The 15,945-nt window shown below is 48.0% G+C and overlaps 2 protein-coding genes and 1 long non-coding RNA gene across 7 annotated transcripts in view; 2 read left to right on the forward strand and 1 right to left on the reverse strand.

Moving 5' to 3' along the window:
* The window catches only part of LOC125704918 (type II inositol 3,4-bisphosphate 4-phosphatase-like), a 143,651-nt gene extending 142,959 nt beyond the window's left edge, over nt 1-692 (reverse strand). The window contains exon 1 of one of the 2 annotated variants that reach the window (XM_048971067.1): nt 554-691. The gene's annotated coding sequence lies outside the window, so the exon portion shown is untranslated. Of the gene's footprint in view, nt 1-553 lie in introns of both variants that reach the window. The other variant, XM_048971066.1, reaches the window with a different exon arrangement.
* Nucleotides 693-6,026: 5,334 nt separating this feature from the next.
* The window catches only part of LOC125704574 (GRB2-associated-binding protein 1-like), a 33,013-nt gene continuing 23,094 nt past the window's right edge, over nt 6,027-15,945 (forward strand). Inside the window, exons 1-2 of one of the 3 annotated variants that reach the window (XM_048970293.1) lie at nt 6,027-6,585; nt 6,703-6,818. In XM_048970293.1, coding sequence (XP_048826250.1) covers nt 6,747-6,818 — 72 coding nt within the window. In that variant the 5' untranslated portion in view covers nt 6,027-6,585; nt 6,703-6,746. Of the gene's footprint in view, nt 6,586-6,702; nt 6,819-15,640; nt 15,919-15,945 lie in introns of those variants that run through there. The other 2 variants (XM_048970294.1, XM_048970296.1) reach the window with 2 other exon arrangements.
* LOC125704575 (uncharacterized) lies at nt 9,692-10,857 on the forward strand. 2 transcript variants are annotated; one of them, XR_007381183.1, is made up of 4 exons: nt 9,692-9,741; nt 9,786-10,533; nt 10,668-10,799; nt 10,845-10,857. It is a non-coding gene; the product is annotated as an uncharacterized LOC125704575 (long non-coding RNA). The 2 variants fall into 2 exon arrangements; XR_007381184.1 differs by having other exon boundaries at nt 9,786-10,489.

Consider the following 15,945-nt stretch of genomic DNA (forward strand, 5'->3'; position numbering starts at 1 on the left):
TGATATGCCTACATATGTAGACCCATGAACATCGCACACTGAACCCAATATATTTCACAGGGTAAAGTTCACACTGGAATTCCTTATTTTGTTTCAGGTTACTCTTCTGTGAAACACGGGGTCGAAGAGCTGTGAAATAATATAGCTACGGATTCACTGATAAGGCTGAAGACGCTTTTGTCGTCTTCAGAGAGGAGACTCAGGTGCAGTTACTTCGCTAAGCCGGACACTGACCCGGTTATTTGTAAGAAACATTAAAACGTTAAATAGCCTACTATGGTAGTTTGCACCTCACTGCTAAATAAATAGCAAATGCACTGTCACTTTCCTTCAAACTGCGCCGTCTGTCATTAACCAGGACTTCCTGCAACTCACTCCACATCCTTAAACAAGCCGAAACTTTGTACGAAGTAGCGAGGCTTCGACCCTAACACCAACCATAACCCTAAAATGTAATCCTAACCGGAGCGGTCCTTTCAGGAAGTCCTGTTTAAACTGTGTTTTTCAGCAGCTCGAACTCCAGAATTACTTTCCCGCAGATTCCCTAACTTACCTCGTAAACCGCAGGTCTTCAGCGTATCACGAAGCATGATAAACAGGCAGAGCCGCGGTGCTTTAATGAGTTTAACTTCCGATTTAAATCAAAAGCTCTTAATGTCGCAACGCCATTACGGAGACGGCGATGTGATGCAAGAGCCGCGCTGCCGTACGCGACCGGCGACACATTTATATTTAAAACAGGTCGTGAAACGTGCGTTATAAAGAGTCTCCAATGAATAAATTCACTTTGGGAACACACTCATTTCTGAATTTAATGAGCAAAATCATCTTCAAATAATGCTTCCCCAAAGCCCTTCATGTAGACATTAAACGTTTTATTTTCATTCAAAAAGCCACAACTTAACTTGTTACTGAATTACAGATATTGTTCCCGAAATGGAAAAAAATATATAATAAAATAATGCGATGATCTACGTATAATTTCATACACGAAAGAAGACATTTAATCACATCTAACATTGGAAATAATATTCCTGCATGCCCGATGGCAACGGGAACGGTCTGCTGGTCGTATTACTTTATATAGTTTAACTGTTATTTCATTTATAAATAGTTCAAATAAATGCTTCGACACACGTACGCATACAACAAACAGATGGAAGTTACACAACTTCACCACTCCCCGGATTTTACAGGCAAACTGCAGCTAAATGGCGTCCTCCAGATGTCCCTGATAAGAGACCAAAACCTCCTTTCCGAAGATCCAAAGGTTGTTTCGTCACTCATATAATTAAACTGAATAACAACCCGATACGTGCCGTACTGATACGTAATAACTGTAAGCAAATAATCAATGCTAGCGTCCTTCACGAAAATGCATAACGATTAAAAGTAGTTCAAAAGAAAAGCCGATGCGTGCTATAACAGGAAGGGGGCGCGCCAGCTCCTTGTTCCTGTATCCTGCAGTGCTGGCCTCCGTTCGGGTGGGTCATTACTCTGCTTATATGGGTCTGTAAGCGAGAGACCCGTATCTGCTGTGGAATGAGATATCGCAGGCTTGGCGCGAAATTCTGAGGAGAAAAGGGAACTTACCGTGTTACTGAGGCTGATTTGAGGGTGCAAATGGGCAACTGGCACGTATAATGAGAGATACATCTTACGTAATAATGAATAATAATTACAGATTAGTTATATTAAGGATTCAACGATTTATATTTGTCATCTCGACAGTCAGACTATTACCTGGAGAAAGAGGGATGGTCAACACCAGCAAAATATAAATAATATCAAAAGAATAATGAGAAAAGAAAAATACCTATGTAATAAAAATATAACAGAAGGGCCAATGCAGTGATGCAGTGGTTGGCACTGTTATGTCACACCTCTGGGACCCGGGTTCGAGTCTTCGCCAGGGTTCCGTGTGTGTGGAGTTTGCATGTTCTCCCCGTGTCATAGCGGGGTGTCCTCCATATACTCCAGTATCTACCCCCCAGTCCAAAATCATGCTAAGCTAAATGGGAGTTACCAAATTCTCTGTAGGTGTGACTGTGTGAGTGAATGGTGTGTGAGTGTGCCCTGCGATGGGTTGGCACCACGTCCTGGGCATTTCCCTGCCTCGCACCTATAGCGTCCAGGACAGGCCCCGGGCCCCAACACCCTGAACAGGACAAATGGTTGCAAGAAATGGAATGGCAAAAACAAGCCACATTCATTATCCTTATCTTCTGCAACATGAATAATTATTGGCTGATAAATCCTGAGTAAGTGTGCAGCTCACACATCAGACCATCTTGAGGTGTTTCCATGATGCAGCTCTGATCGCGTGACGCAGCTCTGAGTGGCTGCTTGGCCTCACACCTCGCATGATGCCTTTCACCCCATAAACCAAAGGAACCTGCTCCAAATAGGAAATGCCATGATAAGCTGTGATTAAACTTCAAGTTATTTAACTGGGCTTCGATCTTTGTTAGAATATTGTGCGATAAAATTCTCTGTTTTGGCCAAGACAAAGAACCTGGGGGATTTACACAAATTCCTGCATATTCATTCATTTAAAAAGAGCACTTCTGGGACACAGAGAAGGAACTGGAAATTTCCACTGGTATCCATGCCTTTGCTTATCTTTAAAGTTGTCTCTGTGTTGCCTTTTTTCCAAACTTGGCTCCAATCCCAAGTTTTTTATGTCTGTAAATCATTCAGAGATAGGTCTCAAAAGGACATTTAAGAACTTCCTGTATTTTGACAAAAACGAACTGGAGAGTCGCAAACACCTGCATCAGTTCCCATGCTTCTGCGTGGCATCCTGTCTGCTGTTAAAGCCTAATCCATATTGTTCTGTAATTAATTACAGCAAATAAACAGAATCTTGTGATTAAAGTTTTTAAAGGGTGGCATGGAAGCTCACTGTGTAATGCTGTAGCCTCACACCGGCAGGATTGGGGGTTCAAATCCCTCCCCATCTCTGTTTGTGTGCAGAGCTTGTAATAATAATCACACTATATTCTATAACACTAATACATATGTAGGAGACAGCAAGCTTGGTAGCAATGAGCAGCCACCTATAGCAGCAGCCATGGAGCCGAGGCTTAAGGGCCCACAGATGTGGCAGATGTGGGCTCGAACCCAGAGCCACACACTGCCCCCGTGGTTTGCATGTTCTCCCTTTGTTGTTCTTGGTTCTCCAGTTTCCTCCCCAGTCCAAAGCCATGCTGGCCCATGTGACAACCTGTTTACCACAGCTGGCTTGGTGAACCACGCTGTGGCAGCGCCCTCTGCTGTTCACTGACGGGACAAGCGAGGAGAGTGCAGTCATTTGCAGGGATTCCTCTCAGCATGTGAAAAACATGGACCGTCGACCCCCAGAGATTTCTGAAAAAACGCCGACCTTGAGCAGCACTGCAAGGCTCATCAACGAAATCAGGGAACTTTTCTGGATAAATATAAATGTGTCTGCCCCCCAAGTACCTCAACATTTAAATACACTGCAATGCAGTGACATTTTAAAGCTACTGTGTTTCCTAGACAGTACAGAATATCTCCATTTAACATGAGTTTGAGTAAAGCTCAAATGGATGTTATTCTTTAAAACCTCAATATTGACATTTCATGTAATTCTAATTAAATATTTTTCTTCCTACACTAAAGAGATTGTGCCTAATTGTGGCTGTGCTGTTCAATCAAAGTCAACAAGCCAGTCATGAACTCTCAGTGTGAAGCAGCTCATATCTCTCTGCTAACACAACGTCTGACATATCATTCAGCCTTTATAGGAACCTTAATATATATTTTTATAAACGTTTCATGTTTTTTTTTTCCCACTTCATGAATTTAAGTCAGACAGCCTTGGAGGTTCATGGACAATTCTAAAGATTCTGACTCAGAAAACAAACATTCTGACTGCTCTCTGTAACTGGGAGCTTCATGACTGAGCCATTGGAAACAACATGAGGGCAAGCAGGCCGGCTGTGAGGGGGGGGGGGGCACCTATCACTTTGTTTCAGAGGTATGAATGGCAGACTGAGAGTTATCAACAGGGGTATGGGGTCCCTGGGGGGTTTCTGAGTCACACCCCCACAATATGGCTTCCCTTCTTTTCCTTGTTGGTACCCCCCACTGCTCAGAGTTAAAGGGGGCACTCCGTACTCTGTGGGGAGGCACTGTAAATGGTTCAGGCCAGGGATGTCGGTAGGCCTATTTTAGGGGGGCTTTAGGCCCCCCCAATAAATAAATGTGTATTTATTGGCTTAAGTCATGAATAGCGTATTATGTTACATACAAGTTTGCCATCGCCCCCACCCCCTCCCCAGTAAAGACTCAGCCCCCTATCTATTCATCTCTAACTGTACCCCTGGTTCAGGTGAATGGGCCTGGCCTTTGTTAGTAAGCCTCCGGAATCGTGTGCTCCTGCATAAAGAGCTAAACAAAAGGCATTCAGGAGCAAGAGAGTCCGTTTGTACGCGGGAATTGTTTTCGGGCTACCTTCACAACAAGAGCATTCACACTCTAGTACAGTGGTTCTCAAACTCGGTCCTCGGGCCCCACTGCCCTGCTTGTTTTCCTGCTATCTCTGCCCCACACACAAGTCCCAGCTGTCTTTCAGCTTCTGATTGGCTGAACACACCTGATGCAGGTAATCAGCAGTGTGTGGGGCAGGGAGAGCTGGAAAACAAGCAGGGCGGTGGGTCCCGAGGACCAAGTTTGAGAACCACTGCTCTAGTATGTGATAAGCGACAATTCTGATAGCGGAAGCGCACCAGGCTCAAATCTAATTAATAAAACAGCCACTAGGTGGCAGTAAAATACAACCATCGGAAGGGAGATGTTGCCCATACATGTTTAACGTTCTTGCCCATTGGCCTACCAATAGGTGGGTGCATTCCCAAGCTTTCCAGGAAGGAAGTACTAGGAGACGGGTTAGGACGACTAGCTGGACCGGTCTCTTCCATTACAATGGCTGGTATCCGACACCAGACATTCTCTGCACAAATCTATGACCAAAGAATTATCTTTTTCTGCCATATAACTATCAATGTAAATCACATGTGGTACGTTTGAATAGTAAAGGCCCGTCTTCTGTATTGAATATGTAAGCTTGAATCACTCAAGCGATTCATTACACACCACAGTTGATGCAAGCTAAACATTTCAAGGTGGAGGGCTGCTGTTTGCCTTCGCTAGTTAGCGCGTTTTGGATTATCCTGTTTTTTCGGAACAATTAAAGGTTTGCCAGTATTTTTGAAACCAGAGTACCCCTCGGAAGTTATACTAGGCCGTATTTATTGTTTGTTTTAATGGTATCTATGGCCTTTAAAGTTATGATTTGACACAGCTGGATTTTTACTACCGTTTCAAGGTTGTCACATAGAACGCGCCAAGTGTTGTCTACATAACGGATAGTTAATATTCGGATGAGTGACTATTAAAGCTCAGCATGAGCCAGCTGTTGCAAAAATCACTTATTACCTCTAAATAAAACCGTCATGTTTGAATTAAATTCTATTAAATGTCTCAATAGTTTTAGTTTGAGTAAAAAAGGGCTTTTTAAACATGCATGATTTTAAAACTTCAAAAGGAACAAGGTTTTACTATGAACAAAACAGCGAAATGAATGAAACGGTGCAGGCGGCGAGGAGACTGTATAGTCGAATCATGATAATAGCGTCAATTATTCTGCATGTTATTAACTGCAATGAATAAGTCCTAATCTTTTCCCTCTTTCCCTTTCTTTCTTTTTGTTCCTTCTCTCTCATTCTTCTTTTCCCACAAGGAGGTGCAAACACTGGCCTTAACTTGGAGGACAACTCAAGCGGCATTCTGGTTACTGTAGTTTGCATGGATAAAGCGCTCCACCAAGTCGCCTTTTCATGCATGGAAATCTCAGTTCATATCCGTCCCGCTATATTCTGTCCTTCCCCGGGGCGCTTTCACACTCCCCCTAGCATAATACTGAACTTCACACGAATACTTTAACTACAGTCCTATAACGCAAACTTTGCGCAACTCTGGAGTACTACTTCACAACTGGCGGAACTACAGCTCCCAGAATTGTGCGCTTAGTTTCTTGAAACCGCCTTTCCCTACCTTCTTCCAAAGGAGGCTACATTGAGGGGAGGAAAAGGGACGGAGCTGCGTGAACACATAGATCACCCTTTCTGGCTGTCAACTAGCCGAACACGCAGGGACTGGGACCGGGAGTGAGATCGGGGAAAGGGAGCGGTCCGACTTAAACTGAAACACTGGATCGGTAAATAATAAGCTGGGCAACTGCGGGAAAGCGCACTTTGAAAGGCAGCACACACATACAGGAGAGCTCTTCCCAGGACGCAAACTAGGCGACTTTCATTACTGCGTGCATGAACTCCGTCTGGCCAGGACGGTCTTCAGAGAGCCTCCAAGCATTTCCACCTCTCATCTATGGAATATTGTCGGCAAATCGGCCCGTGCCAGGTTGCCTTGTGCCTTTCTTGAATGTGACCAAAGGGAAAAGCTCCTGATTTTTTTCTTCATTTTCTTGAAAAGAAGCGCAGAGTCGGATTTGGGTTGGGAGAGTTGGGGCTACGCTGTCAGCGGCTCCCAGAGAGAAGGGTGGGTATCCACCGCTTTATGAAAAAACAATCAGTGCAACAAAGGTACAGTGTATTTTTTCTGTTGTTTTCCCTTCTGATTACACGGTGCTTAACCAAAAGATCATATTTCGTGTAGGTGATCGCAAATTGTGGCCGCACGGCGCGGAAAACGGCGACAGCATGAGCGGGGGAGAGGTGGTTTGCTCGGGCTGGTTGAGAAAGTCTCCGCCTGAAAAAAAGTTGCGACGTTACGTAAGTAAAAACTGCATCGATTTGTACTAATCGCCGATTTAACAGTAAAACGTGCGGCATTTCGCTGGCCAAGTTCCCTAGAGCTGTTCTATCGCACATATATAGTTTTGATACAAATGAAATATGCCGACCAGTGTGTTATACCCCGAAACCCCGGTATTTACAAATACTCGCAAAACAATGTTGCAAAGCTGTAATTACTGCTGTAAACTGTCACGAAACGAGTATATCTTACTACTAAGATCGGATCTAGATCGGGTCAGATGAAAGGGGCTGTTTAAGCGCAGTTTGCCTGCTGCCGCATATTTACATAGGTAACACACGACCATCTGTTTTCAAGAAACGCGAAGCAGGCAGCTGGCCGTCCCCGTCCAGGTTGCGTCACGTCATAAATTATTAATCGCATCTATGTATCAAATCTTATTGCTCGTGTTATAGTGATGCAATCGATTTGAAATTGCACGGAATATGTTGAAAATATAATCGTTCGATAGTTTGAATGGCAATGAAGGTAGCAGTGAGTTGTGACAGGTTGTAGGTTATTCTTAAAATATATTACAAGCACTTTTCCAAAATAACGAAATCACAGTTGTTAGGAATTGCTTGTTTAGTTTAACAATAAAAGCCAAAGAGCAGCATGTTATTATATATATATAAATGTAGAAGGTAGTTTAGTAAATAACACTAGTCTATTGTCGAAGCCATTCAGTGCACGATATACATTAAAGCTTGGTATTTTCCCCGGCTGTTATTGTGTTGAACGATTGAGAGTCTAAAGGACACGTGTCTCATAATATGACCTCCCGGGTCCTCAAACACATAGCACTAAGTCCCCTCGCTTACCCACGCAGACAACCGTCAGTTAGGCGTCAGGAGCAGGAAATGACAGAGCAGCTGCTGCTCTAATTAGGGTCACTTTGGGGTTGGCGGGGCTTGGCGACCGGGACACCCCGTCGCACCGTGTCCCTGCATGATACACAGTGCTTCGGAATGCCGGTGTTGAGCTACTTTGTCGAGTTAGGCTACCGTAGTGCTAATGGATGGCCCTAACCCTAACCCCCAAACGGTGGAACTGCACATGCGCAGAAAGGCTCGCTAGCACGTCTAGATAGGTAGCTCCGCTCGTCAGAACGCCGGCTTTTATTCGTACGCTCCCAATGGTTTCCAGGAACACTACACAGTAGTCGGTATGGCAGCCTTCTGCTCATAGAGGATTATATAAATCATGCATAACCGCAAAAATAAAAATGAACTTCTAGCACTTTTACGGAGTGATATAATTTGGCTTCCCAAACTTGGATATGTTTGTTACTGTGATGGATTTGATTGGATTTTGGTTTGGTTTTATTATTTACTGGGAAGGGCAGGTTTAAGAATCGCAGGGAGATCATAGATTGATTGAGAGTCATGTTATAATAAAGATTCACATCTCCTCTGATTGTCAGGTGTGATCTAGCTACTTATCTGGTAATTGCTTTCACCGTGTGATTTGTGTCGTTTTCACTTCTCATATATAGTCCCCGATAAACGCTTACGTTGGCTTATCTCGATTGTTTCCCTTGCTATTCAAGATTGCAAATGAGCCTCGATCTGAGTGACAATTGACAACACTCATCCCCTCACGAATGGTCAAATCAGAAGTATTTTCTTTTAACAAACCCACTTGTGTAAAGGTACGCTGCCTTATATAGAACATATGTGTGATACTGCAGCTCAGTAAATTCAGTGGCAGCACCGGAAGGGTTATACGATCGGAAGCAATTTCCTGTTTAGCTTATTATGCTAACAGATTTGGTTTTGATGTTATGTAATTAAATCTAATTAACATTCGAGGTAGTTCTATGAGACTAACGTAATTTTCCTTTCTAACGACGTGACCGTGTTCGTGGGTTGTTTTGGGGCGTGATTTGGTGCTGTACCGGGTTAATGTAGGTTGAAATTGACCACGAAAAGGGTTTAAGGAATACCACGGAACGATGTTAAATTGTTTTATTAGGATGATGATGATTATTATTTATTGCTGTTGTTTGTTTTGTCATTATTAGGCCTATTGTTATTATATTATTAACTTTTTATTGTTATAAACTATAAATGAAATGTGTATTTAAATTACCTGTAGATCTTAAGATGTTGTGAAAATGTCTCATGTTGGATCCCTGCATACTGACGATAAATGACGTTATGTAATAGAAACTGATTGTATGTCATTGAATTTTAATATTACCCTCTATTTTACCTAAGAAATGACCATATCACTTATGTTGAATTTCCACTCAGTCATAAACCCATTGGGGAAAAAGTACAAATATGTCCCGGAATATTTATATTTGGAAGGACCCCCCCCCCCACTGACCCCCAGCTGATCTATGTGTAGATTATCACATCCCACGTGAATACTGGCATTGTTAGTTTTCATATGCAGGTTGTTTGCACTGAACCTCATTCCCCCGAAGACAGGCTGGGGGGAGGGGGGTTGGGGGGGGTTGGGGGGGGGGGGGTGTCCTGTTACTGCATTTTTTTCTTGTCATCCAAATATCTGCAGGTTACTTGTCTGGATGTCCCACAATTCCACTCTTTTCGTTCCCAGAATTTACACCAAATGTTGAGAATTTTCAGCAGTCTGTCGCAGTGCAGGGAGGAGGCTTGGTTTATGTTCATCCTTGCAGTGGAGGGTGGAGGTTCAGTAAATGTACCAGCTGGCAGAGCACCACCTCAGGGGAAGGTGGAGATTTGATAAGTGTTCAACCTTGTGCTATACCTTGCCAGTGGAGATGATAGGGGTTTGATAAAGGTTCAGCCTTGGGGAGGGCTGCCCCTGGTAGGGGTTTGATGAAGGTTCTCCCTTGGGGAGCGCTGCCCCTGGTAGGGGTTTGATGAAGGTTCAGCCTTGGGGAGCGCTGCCCCTGGTAGGGGTTTGATGAAGGTTCTGCCTTGGGGAGCGCTGCCCCTGGTAGGGGTTTGATGAAGGTTCAGCCTTGGGGAGCGCTGCCCCTGGTAGGGGTTTGATGAAGGTTCTGCCTTGGGGAGCGCTGCCCCTGGTAGGGGTTTGATGAAGGTTCTGCCTTGGGGAGCGCTGCCCCTGGTAGGGGTTTGATGAAGGTTCTGCCTTGGGGAGCGCTGCCCCTGGTAGGGGTTTGATGAAGGTTCTGCCTTGGGGAGCGCTGCCCCTGGTAGGGGTTTGATGAAGGTTCTGCCTTGGGGAGCGCTGCCCCTGGTAGGGGTTTGATGAAGGTTCTGCCTTGGGGAGCGCTGCCCCTGGTAGGGGTTTGATGAAGGTTCTGCCTTGGGGAGCGCTGCCCCTGGTAGGGGTTTGATGAAGGTTCTGCCTTGGGGAGCGCTGCCCCTGGTAGGGGTTTGATGAAGGTTCTGCCTTGGGGAGCGCTGCCCCTGGTAGGGGTTTGATGAAGGTTCTGCCTTGGGGAGCGCTGCCCCTGGTAGGGGTTTGATGAAGGTTCTGCCTTGGGGAGCGCTGCCCCTGGTAGGGGTTTGATGAAGGTTCTGCCTTGGGGAGCGCTGCCCCTGGTAGGGGTTTGATGAAGGTTCAGCCTTGGGGAGCGCTGCCCCTGGTAGGGGTTTGATGAAGGTTCTGCCTTGGGGAGCGCTGCCCCTGGTAGGGGTTTGATGAAGGTTCAGCCTTGGGGAGCGCTGCCCCTGGTAGGGGTTTGATGAAGGTTCAGCCTTGGGGAGCGCTGCCCCTGGTAGGGGTTTGATGAAGGTTCTGCCCTTGGGGAGCGCTGCCCCTGGTAGGGGTTTGATGAAGGTTCTGCCTTGGGGAGCGCTTGCCCTGGTAGGGGTTTGATGAAGGTTCTGCCTTGGGGAGCGCTGCCCCCTGGTAGGGGTTTGATGAAGGTTCTGCCTTGGGGAGCGCTGCCCCTGGTAGGGGTTTGATGAAGGTTCAGCCTTGGGGAGCGCTGCCCCTGGTAGAGGTTTGATGAAGGTTCTGCCTTGGGGAGCGCTGCCCCTGGTAGGGGTTTGATGAAGGTTCTTGCCTTGGGGAGCGCTGCCCCTGGTAGGGGTTTGATGAAGGTTCAGCCTTGGGGAGCGCTGCCCTGGTAGGGGTTTGATGAAGGTTCAGCCTTGGGGAGCGCTGCCCCTGGTAGGGTTTGATGAAGGTTCTGCCTTGGGGAGCGCTTGCCCCTGGTAGGGGTTTGATGAAGGTTCTGCCTTGGGGAGCGCTTGCCCTGGTAGGCGGTTTGATGAAGGTTCTGCCTTGGGGAGCGCTTGCCCCTGGTAGGGTTTGATGAAGGTTCTGCCTTGGGGAGCGCTGCCCCTGGTAGAGGTTTGATGAAGGTTCAGCCTTGGGGAGCGCTGCCCCTGGTAGGGGTTTGATGCGCGTATTGACTTTGTAGCAGGTCGACTGCTGTATGCTAGTTTTGTGCGCAATGTTGACTCTTCATTAATGCACTAGAATTTTTGCCCTACCACAATAAAGGATCAAAAGCTTAAAAATCTGCAGATCTAAAGTTTTCAGAAAGATTTCATGCCGATCTAGACCCATGATGCAAACAAAGAACTGAAGTGGGCTTTTAATTTTTCAGGAAGAGAAGATAATCTGTTTGAAATCTGTGCTGAGTTTGTCATGCATCCATGATTGTATGCGATGGTTGTACGGGATCTCTGATATTAATTCTGAGTGTAATTATGCAAATCCACACCTTTCCATCGTTGTAATGTTTTTGCTGTTAGGCCTGTGCATCACATACCATGTAACCAGTTCCTTCAATTTGCCAAAGAATTAGCAATCAAACAAATATTGACGTCCTGATGTAGCGGTTGGCTGGGGTCTGGGGAGCGTAAGCACTGAGATCACCTTTCACACTGCAGAGCGGCCATGCAGATGGTCGCCACGGAGACCAGAGGCACCGCCCCATCAGGCTGTGGTCAGCGTGAGGGTGGGCAGCCGGGATGAGTGCATTTTTTTTTGGGGGGGGGGGGGCAGTTCTGTTATCATTTGTCGTTGTAGAGGGCCATTTCTACCAGACAGTCTCACATGAATGGCCAGAGGTGGCGCTGTGTTTCTTACAACTGGCTGATGACATGGCAATGTGAACAATCCAGCATTTTTGCTGGAGCTGTCTTGTGTTTGTACTGGCTGGTGTTTGCCGAATAGGGGCGGCTGTCAGCCAGAGCGTGTGAGGACCAGCCAGAAGAGCAGACACCCCCTGACTTGGTGGAAATTTCCTGTTGCGACACTCACAGCATCTAAGCTGCCATGTCAGAGATACTCGCTCTCTGCACCTTCTCCAGGGTGATGCTCCAAAAAATTTTTTTTTTCCATTTAAAAAATACAGGGTTCCTAAATAAGGATGGCGCCCCCTTTTGTTCTGGCCAGGGAAGGTCACTTCCTTCAGTCTGGGAGTTATAAGTTCAGTCTTGTTGTGTTAAATGGATGAAAGCAGGCCCTGCCCATCAAGCATGGACACGCCCCTCATCCCTGCCTTTGTAAACAACGTCTTGCATGCAGCCGTATCGATGTCTCTCACACGCATCCATTTAAAGCTACACAATCTCCCAGATTGGTGCTGCATGCATTATGCATTAGAGTGTGTGCGACAATTCCCCCTGTGCATCTGCAATTGCGCCAGGACTCATGCATGCACTGCTCACAGGGAAACCTTCTACGGAGGGCTGGGGGGGGGGAGCTTGTGGTTTATCCCAGATCTTGTGCATCCAGCCCAATACCGTCTTTGTGCTGTAAGAGATGAAGATAATCATTGGAAAAAACAAGAGCGGGATGCCTCTTCTCCAGGGTGGTGGGGGGGCTGCTCCTCAGAGTGGAGGAGGGGCGGTTGGAGCCAGCCTGCTTGGCGTCTGTCCGCTCCTGATGTGCTCTGGGCCTCTGCTTCTCCAGCAGGGTGGGGGCTGGCGCAGATTCAGCATCATATGACGGGATAAGGCACTCTGGGGGGGCGGCAGGGGAGTTCTCACCGTGAGTAGGGATGGGGTCTCGTCTCACCAGGAGTTAAAAGCTGGGTTCTCACTAAGAGTAAAAGGGGGGGGGGGGGGGTCTCACTAAGAGTTAAATGGGAGGGGGGTCCTCATTAAGATGTCTAGTCTCACCTGGAGTAAATGGGGGTGGGGGGCAGCAGGCACTATAGCTGTTTAAGCTTATGTTGAGACTAGATGACTTGGTTGAAGTTCCCTTATTAGTTGAATTAGTTGAAATTCCCTTATTCCCGGGTGTTAAAGCAGGTTCATTTTGGGGGGAGCCCCTTCATCAGAACCATTGGGCAGTGACACAGAACACGGAATCGCTATGCCTCTGACCATCCTACACACCGACAACAGAGACACACACACGCACACTAAAAGCCCTCTGAGCTCCTGCCGGGGGGGGGGAGGTAGGTCTAAATAGGAGATGTGAAATGCCCTACCAACCTCGGCAATCTTACACGTAGCTGTGAGAGAGGATGGTCTGGGGGTCTGTGGGCGGGGCTTGTGGTAGCCGCTGCTCCCCGCCGCCCCAGGACCGGGCCTCCGGTCGGTGTGCGGGAGAGGAGACACGGCAGGAGCGAGTAAGGTACGTGAGGTTCCTCTCCTCGCCCCAGCTGGATGCTTGAATGATGCTCTTCTAGCATTTCTCCTGAACCTACATGATGCTGAGAAGGTCTGTAGAACCCTTTTTTTTTTTCGTCGTTCTGTTTCCTAATGTGGGAGAAGGAGGACTCGCCAGCTCAGCGTCTCCTCACTGAGGCCTTTTTAGATAAGGAGGTAAATCTTGGGAGGTGCTGTATGGTGCAGCCTTTGGAAAGGTGCGCGTTTGGAAAGGTTTGTATGGTGCGCGTTTGGAAGGGTGCGCGTTTGGAAGGGTGCGCGTTTGGAAAGGTGCGCGTTTGTCGTCTGATCTGCTGCTCGCTTGTAGGTCGCTTCTGTTCTGTTACTACTGTTATTTTTTTTTTTACTACACTGCTAAGAGTTTTCTATAGAGTGTGTTGGTCTGCGTCTTTAAATGATGTTACTCTGTGTTTAGCTTTTCCTAACCCCCAGTCTGTGTCCGAACTCCTGTCTGGTTTATCCCATTTACCTCTGCTGCTCCAGCCCTCAGTAGCAAATGCGACTTTCGGTTGTGGAGGAGGGACCTGCCTGTCCCTCTCTGAGTGGAACTGCAGCAGGATGACTGTGATGGAGGAGTGGGTCCTCAGGGACTTTTAATCAAGCAATGGAGAATCCGGAGTTCGCTGGCCGGGGTTCAGCACCCCTTGAAGTCGCGGGCTAATTCATGGTGGGTCATCGACAGAATGATCGTGAGCATGTTTCTGTAGATGAGAATGCAGCCTGTGTTGGGGGGGGGTCCATTGTCAGACTGCCCAGGTGCTGGATGTATTAACACTTGATTTGGCAGTGGGCACGACAGGGAGGTGAAATGGCGCCCACTTCCTGTGGGACCAGGGTCATCGCAGCGGGGTCTCGCCCCAAGGCGGGGGGCTACCAGGAGCCTGCGTGGCACGGATCGGCACAAGGAGGCGTCTTTCTGTTTGCCTTCCACAGCAGGCCTCAGCGAGAAGTCGTTATGGTGCTGGGGGTTTCACACTGTGGTGACATCAGCAGGCTTACCCATCGGTCTCGGGTTCTAGGTGATTTTTAAGCCACAACAGTCTTTCTGCCTCGTGCCTCCTGCCCCACCCGAGATCTGTGCCAATGCCAGCCAGGCCTGCCCCCAGGGACTTGCTTAGCTCTTGCATGGCATGAGGTTTGTGTGAATTGGAAACTTACAGGCCATATGGGAGACAGGAGACGGGTATAAAACCCTAACCTCCCCATGACCCGGACCAGGATAAACAGGATAAGAGGATGGATGGATGGATGCAGAGACTTGTACGTAAGCTGCTCCTGTTACAAAAGATCACCACAGTGGAGTCCCTTCTGAAATGCACCCCTACATCCTCCGCTGTGTATCCAGGTTCTTGACCCCCCCCCCCCCCCCCCCCCCCCCAGCAGAGTGAAATGCCTGAACCCTGACTGGACCGGGTCATTCAGCAGGGGGGCTTGTGCTTTGTAAATATTTTACATTTAATGGTAGTTTCAATTATACATTGAAAATAAACACATTCTAGTATAACTGCCAAGATAATTTTTAAGTAAGTGACTGTTGTGATAAAATGGAGTGAGAACATCCTTCCTTGTTCTGGTTTGGCAAGATGAGGGGGGATTTCCTGATGAGGATGCCCCCCTCCGCCCCCCCCCCCCTTTGATCATGCACTGCTCCAGAAATAGCTTGTGTAGCACGTCCTGTAGCATGGATGCCTCTGTGAAGGATGACCGGCAGCTCTCAGGGAGTCCCATTCCTGCAGGTCTGTGAGAGGCCCGGTTTCCTGCAGTGGAATATTCTGGTATTTCGGACACAAGCTCGACCCTGTGGCCATTACAAAGGGGGCCTGCATTTCTGTGTCAATGGCTCCGCAGTGCATGAAGCTGTCGTGAACCCCTTTAGCGATCATGGGTCTTGGTGATCTCTGGGTCTTGGTCAGGGCAGCCTGACATTTTCCTGGATGCCATGTTAAGAACCTGCTGGGAGTCCCAGTGTGCCCCCGTCCACTGATCTCCCATCCCTCCTGCTTATCCCCAACCCACCCAAGCCGCCGCTCGCTGTCAGCTGGCCTTGCCTTTCACCCAAGCCCTGACGTGAAGCCAGTCGTCCTGTTTTCTTTTAGCGGCTGCGCTCCACCCTTATCGATCTATTTGCCACCCAATCGATGAGCAGGGAGTCTTTGCCCAGCTGCCTCTCTCCCCGCCCCTGTCGCTCCCCCCTCACAGGAGGGGGTGTAACTTCAGCTGTGTGGCTGACCCCGCCTGCTGCCTGCCTTCCCTGCAGCGCTGGTCTGACTTGAGAGGGATTCAGAGTCGGGATGCCCCACGTTAAAAACAAGTCCGCCGTCTTCACAGAAAACTGCAGAAATTCACTTATCCGGTGACTGGGATCTTGGATGCAACGTGATACGGCTTCGCTGGCCGGGGGGCCTGACTGAAGTGCTGCTGTCCCGTTGGAATCCCTGGCTGCCTGTCGTCTGTCTGAAGCTTGCAGCGTGAGCCGCTGTCACCCAGCGAGGCTCCGTGGGACCTCCGTGACGCATCCTCTGCTCCTGGAGCCGAGTCGGGTCAGGTGGTGAACGCCATCTACGCTGCGCCG

This window comes from Brienomyrus brachyistius, chromosome 12 (genome assembly GCF_023856365.1).
Source record: "Brienomyrus brachyistius isolate T26 chromosome 12, BBRACH_0.4, whole genome shotgun sequence".
Lineage (NCBI taxonomy): Eukaryota > Metazoa > Chordata > Actinopteri > Osteoglossiformes > Mormyridae > Brienomyrus > Brienomyrus brachyistius.